The sequence below is a fragment of the Salvia splendens genome, chromosome 19, assembly GCF_004379255.2.
Source record: "Salvia splendens isolate huo1 chromosome 19, SspV2, whole genome shotgun sequence".
NCBI classification, from domain to species: Eukaryota; Viridiplantae; Streptophyta; class Magnoliopsida; order Lamiales; family Lamiaceae; genus Salvia; species Salvia splendens.
The window spans coordinates 7415722-7421647 of record NC_056050.1 but is presented as its reverse complement, the minus strand read 5'-3'; the positions used below and the strand labels follow the sequence as shown (position 1 = coordinate 7421647).

Here is a 5926-nt window from a genome sequence, read left to right as displayed (position 1 = left end):
GGCGTGTTCGTGGAGTTTGAATCAATAGTGAATCGTTTTGAAGAAATGAAGACTCGTCGAAAATAAATTAGATATAATGTAGTTTATTTTTGTATTTTGAAATGTATGACTCTAAAATTTGTATATTTCAAAATATATTGCTTTTAGTATTAGTTTTTATTTTTGGTATGTTATATAATGATTTATCATATGACTCGCACCCCCGAATATAAATTCCTGGATCCGCCAGTGCTAGGGCGTAGACGCATTTATTATGATCATCGTGGCAGTGAGTCACTGATCTGTAGTGACAATGAAGATGATCTGGTGTAGTTGGAGGGTCAGTTTTTAATACTACTACGCCTAGGGCGTAGATGCATTTATTATGATCATCGTGGCAGTGAGGCACTGATCTGTAGTGACAATGAAGATGATCTGGTGTAGTTGGAGGGTGAGAAACCTAAATTTTCTGATGGGGAGGATTGCCTTATTCGGTCAGTTTTTAATACTACTATGTTTTTAGAAAACTAAATTATTTTTGTTGATATGAGCATGTTATTTTCTTTAAGAAGTCATAAATTATGACATGTTTATTTTGGAATCACAGCGTGGCTTTTTTAGAGTGTGGGATAGGGAATGAAGTTGTTGATGAGTTGACCCAGTTTGTTGGAGGATCCTCTCAAGAAATTAAAGTAATTTCTCTGTGCAAAAGTATTTTCTACTGTTGAGATGTATTCATTCCAATGATATGCAGGAGCGTTGCACTATGCTCATGGAAACAGATCAACAAATGGAGATACGGAAGAAAACTTTGAAGGAAGAGATATCTGGAGATAATGTGTACCTGGACCAAAGCCTCAGTACTGCTTTAGATTCTTTTGACAATCTATTTTGTCGTTGTTGTCTGGTAAGTGGTCTTACCTTGTGTGTACAGTGTGTGCGAATGTGTGAATGCGTGTGTGTGCAGTGTGTGAATGTGTGTGCAGTGTGTGAATATGTGCAGTGTGCGTGTGTAATTTTATAAATATTTGGAATTCCACTACTTTTGATATGAAATTCAAATCGTGGAATTAAAGTATTTGAAATTGTAATTCAATTCCAAATCCAAGTATTACTAAATACTAGATGGAATTGAAGACTCCATTCCACACCCCCAATTACGTGTACCAAACGGAGCTTATTTTAATTTTCTGTACATTGTGATTGCAAAACGGTGAAACACAAGCTTCTTATGCCCATGTCAGTACGCCCAGTCCACATAATATCAACTTCACTTATACTTTTCCATCAGAACTTTCTCACATAAATCATGGGGTTCATTTCACATATATGTTATGTGAAAATTGTTTAACTCAATTTGTTTGTCGCAAAAAATATTGAATACACATACAAACCAAGTAGTGTATCATCCAATTTTTAACCGTCGAAAAATAAATACTACTATTAAAGTTAGTTATGGTTTACACTTTACAGTTCGGGCTACACACTGTGCTAAAGCTAAACTTCAGAATATGTAATTTGCAGTATGTATGGGTCTTAATCAGCTTGTGGGTTTCGCATTATATTTTTTTTATTACATGCATATACATTTTCTTTGTTGCAGGTGTTTGACTGTCGTTTACATTGTTGTTCCCAAGTTCCAACCAGTCATGTAAGCAAAAGTTTTGCTTGGGTTATTTTCAGTTGCTTGATATTCCCATATGTTGATTTGATTAAGTTATGGTTGGCAGAATGAAAAGCAAATTGGCCAATTTGTTACAGAAGTGGACCGTAAGCCCTGTGGAGATCAATGTTATCTTCAGGTACTGTCAAAGAATCTCCAGTATAATAGATTATCTTCCATATAAAACTTGGCTATGTTCCATCTTTTATCTCAATATGATTTCATGCGAATATCACTGAGATCTTTCTGTGAAGCAACCATGCAAATCTACAGGAAATTCAATCAAAGCTTCACATAAATGGAGCAATTGGAACCCTTTGGAGAAAGACTTATACCTCAAGGGATTACAAATATTTGGAAGAAATAGGTATGTGAAAATTGTTTTCATGGTCAAGAAAATCACCTTGATTGTATCTGGTATTAGGAATTTTACTGGATCATAGGTCTTTAAAGTTAAATTTGAACTTGCTTAGAAAGGTTTATTTCAACATATCAACTGTATACCTGTTTAAGTCAGAATATCTTGCTTTATATCCTACCAATAAAAATTTAGAGTGTATGTGTTTCTTGTACTTCTAGGAACTCTTAAACCTTGTTTCTCAACATTTTTTGCAATATTGTTAAAAGCTAATACAGATGTCTTGTTCATATAGTTGTTATATAGCTCGGAATTTGCTCCCTGATCTGAAAACTTGCGAAGAAGTATCTAATTACATGTCTGGTGATGGAGCCATAATGCTTTTTGGATCTTCAGCTAAGCTAAATGAAGCTGGGAGGGATGGCATGGATCCTATGGTTTGTAGCATTTTCCTAGCTTTTCATAACAATTCATGGTCCTTATACATCCAAGAGGTCTTTTTTGAGTTTGAAGAGAGAAGGAAAAGGAACTATACCTGCTATTTCTGTGTTCTGAAATAGGTTGAACAACTTAACAATTTGTTTATGTTGAATGTCTAATGATTTTAGTGATGATACATCAGGAGCCAGATATGGCAGCCAAATCAAGAATAAGTCATAAAAGGGGAAGAGTGCGCAAGGGCAAGGTTAAGTCTTCAAGGAAGTACCGTCAGTCCTTGTGGAGAATGATTGCGGAGGGAAAGGACATCCCATATAAGCAATATTCTCCATGCATGTTCCAGCCAACGTATGGGAAGCAGTGTCCTTGCTTTCAGAATGGAACTTATTGTGAGAAATGCTGCGGGTACTTGAAATTCCATCTCAGTTTCATACAACAGTATTGAGAAGATGTATAGTTCAATACTCAGGAATTAATGCGACACATCTGAGCTGACTAGACGTTGAATATCCAAAAACCTTATTGTGTTGTGGTTCCTTCATTTATTCTTTTATTCTCTACTTTCAGGTGCTCAAAAAGCTGCAAAAATCACTTCAGAGGGTGCCATTGTGCTAAAGGTCAATGTAAAAGCCAACAATTCCCCTGCTTTGCAGCTAAACGTGAATGTGATCAAGATGTTTTCCGGAGTTGTTGGGTTAGGTATTCAGTTTTAGTGTCTATTTATCACTTCAATTGGCTTCACCTCTATTTACCAATCCATCATGGCTTGCATTTCCTCTAGTAACTCGTTTTGCTTTAAATTAATATCCTGCATCTTAGAGTTATTTTCCTCACATAGATAGAAACATAAGTGTTGGTGGTCTTATTGAAAAAAAGACAACGCATTTGTGACAGTAAAATATGTTATTTTCCTCATTTGGAGAAACATAGGTATAAATAATGTTATTATGTTCTCCGTGTCCTACTACTGATGCCCGTGCGTTTTCAAAGTTATAAAGCAGGTTTTAGAAACTTTGTTTGTGAAACTAATTATCTGCACCAGTTTTGTTGTGATGCTGATTCTTTGCCACAATATTATCCATTCAATCTCCACGGGCACGTACATATTGATGTGTGCTCTTCAAACTTCTATTTCACTCATACATTATACTTTTGAGGTTCCCTTTTGTTTGTGTTTATGTTAAATACATCTAAAGAGAAAAATAAGAGTATTTGGTTGCCCTGAGCAAAGAATTCAATCTTTGTGCAGTTGTGGTGACGGTTCGTTGGGGGGGGCGCCAAGACGAGGAGACAGTCAGTGTGCCGACATGATGCTCCTTCTGAGGCAACATCAAAGGGTAACTGATTTTGGATCACATCTAATTTCACCATATTCCTCTCATGTAATGAACTCTGACTAGAAAACTACTTGCTTTTTCCATTGATAGACCCTCTTAGCAAAGTTAGATATTGTTGGTTGGGGAGCATTTGTTAAGGTACTAAATAAATACAGCCATCTATCATCATGATTGTAGTCGTGTTATGGTTAGTTACATTGGGATGTGTAATTTCAGAATCCTGTCAATAAAGATGATTACCTTGGAGAATATACCGGTGAATTGATCTCCCATCAAGAAGCAGATAGGCGAGGAGAGATAAATGATGTTACCTATATATCTTACCTCTTTAACTTGAATGACAAGGTAAGCAGCATCTTCTTGGCCGAACCACATTTGCTTTAACTTATCTCTATATCACTTCTTTTTTTCAATCATTTAGGGACTTCTTGGTATGATGGAATGAAATGAAATGGAGATGGGAATGGAATGAGGATGGGAATGGGAATACAAATGGAATGGAATTATGTAGTGTGGGTAAATTATGTGTAGTGTGCGTGGTGTGTGCAATTTATGTAATGTGTGTATAGTTTGTGCATATAGTGTGCATAGTGTGCATAGTGTGCGTGCAATGTGCAATGTGTGTCTAGTGTGGATTTTTTTTAATAATTAAAAAACCTTAGTTTGAATGTGTCAAGGCCATCATGTAGCATTTGGCCGAAATACAGTTTTGAGTATGTGTGTGTGTTTCTCGATGCTGTTAAACAATATGTAAAATCTTGGTGGCCATGTACAACATTTTTATAGAGTTGTCTTGTTTCAGTATGTCATTGATGCATACCGCAAGGGAGACAAGTTGAAATTCGCAAACGACTCATCAAATCCAAACTGCTATACCAGGGCATTCATCTTCCATTGATTGTTTTCAATGACAATGTCTAATTCTGTTGTTTCATTTATCTGAGATATGATTCAATATATAGGTAATGTTGGTGGCTGGTGATCACCGTGTTGGCATCTATGCTAACGAGCAAATCCAAGCTGGTGAAGAGATTTTCTATGATTATCGATATGGTCCTGATGAATCACTCGCTTGGGCCCTGAAGCCCACGCTTTCAAAGAGAGATGTTTTGCCACTCCCTCGTGGTCGAGCAAAGAAGCACAAATCTGGTTGAGCAGTCGGTCTTGTCGTCATTATGGAGTATTTCTTTATAGTTAAAATTTTTTATGTACAATCTATAACTACATTGTTTATGCACAATCTATTACTACATTTTTTGATGCATAATCTATAGCTACAATTTTTTTATGCATAATACATAACTACATCTTTTCTGTAGTTTAAATTGGAAAGTATTTCTTAAGTATTTTAACACTTAAATTGGATAGTATTTTTAAGTAGATAAGTATTAACTTCTTGGCCAAACCACATTTGCTTTAATTTATCTCTATATCACTTCTTTTTTCAATCATTTTGGGGCTTCTTGGCATGATGGAATGAAATGAAATGGAGATGGGAATGGAATAAGGATGGGAATGGAAATACAAATGGAATGGAATTATGTAGTGTGGGTAAATTATGTGTAGTGTGCGTGGTGTGTGCAATTTATGTAATGTATGTATAGTTTGTGCATATAGTGTGCATAGTGTGTGTAGTGCGTGTGTGTATAGTTTGTGCATATAGTGTGCATAGTGTGTGTAGTGCAATGTGTGTGTAGTGTGGATTTTTTTTAATAATTAAAAAACCTTAGTTTGAATGTGTCAAGGCCAGCATATAGCATTAGGCCGAAATACAATTTTGAGTATGTGTGTGTGTTTCTCGATGCTGTTAAGCAATATGTAAAATCCTGATGGCCATGTACAACATTTTTATAGAGTTGTCTTGTTCCAGTATGTCATTGATGCATACCGCAAAGGAAACAAGTTGAAATTCGCAAACCACTCATCAAATCCAAACTGCTACGTGGGGTATTCATCTTCCATTGATTGTTTTCTATGACACTGTCCAATTCTGTTGTTTCATCTGAGATAGGATTCAATATATAGGTAATGTTGGTGGCTAGTGATAACCGTGTTGGCATCTATTCTAATTAGCAAATCCAAGCTGGTGAAGAGATTTTCTATGATTATCGATATGGTCATGATGAATCACTTGCTTGGGCCTTGAAGCCC

General features: G+C 35.9%; 1 protein-coding gene across 3 annotated transcripts; it reads left to right on the top strand.

Annotated features, from left to right (window-relative positions):
* The first annotated feature begins 383 nt into the window (after nucleotides 1–383).
* LOC121778514 (histone-lysine N-methyltransferase EZ3-like) lies at nucleotides 384–5015 on the top strand. 3 transcript variants are annotated; one of them, XM_042175878.1, is made up of 13 exons: nucleotides 384–473; nucleotides 587–671; nucleotides 734–886; nucleotides 1583–1630; nucleotides 1710–1781; nucleotides 1897–2009; nucleotides 2296–2437; nucleotides 2623–2843; nucleotides 3006–3137; nucleotides 3688–3775; nucleotides 3866–3913; nucleotides 3992–4120; nucleotides 4578–5015. In XM_042175878.1, the coding sequence occupies exons 3-13, from the start codon at nucleotides 746–748 to the stop codon at nucleotides 4671–4673; spliced, it is 1230 nt and encodes a 409-aa protein (XP_042031812.1). In that variant the 5' UTR covers nucleotides 384–473; nucleotides 587–671; nucleotides 734–745; the 3' UTR covers nucleotides 4674–5015. The 3 variants fall into 3 exon arrangements, with proteins under 3 accessions (XP_042031812.1, XP_042031814.1, XP_042031813.1); XM_042175880.1 differs by lacking the exon at nucleotides 4578–5015 and adding an exon at nucleotides 4197–4567; XM_042175879.1 differs by lacking the exon at nucleotides 587–671 and having other exon boundaries at nucleotides 392–473.
* Nucleotides 5016–5926: the final 911 nt, after the last annotated feature.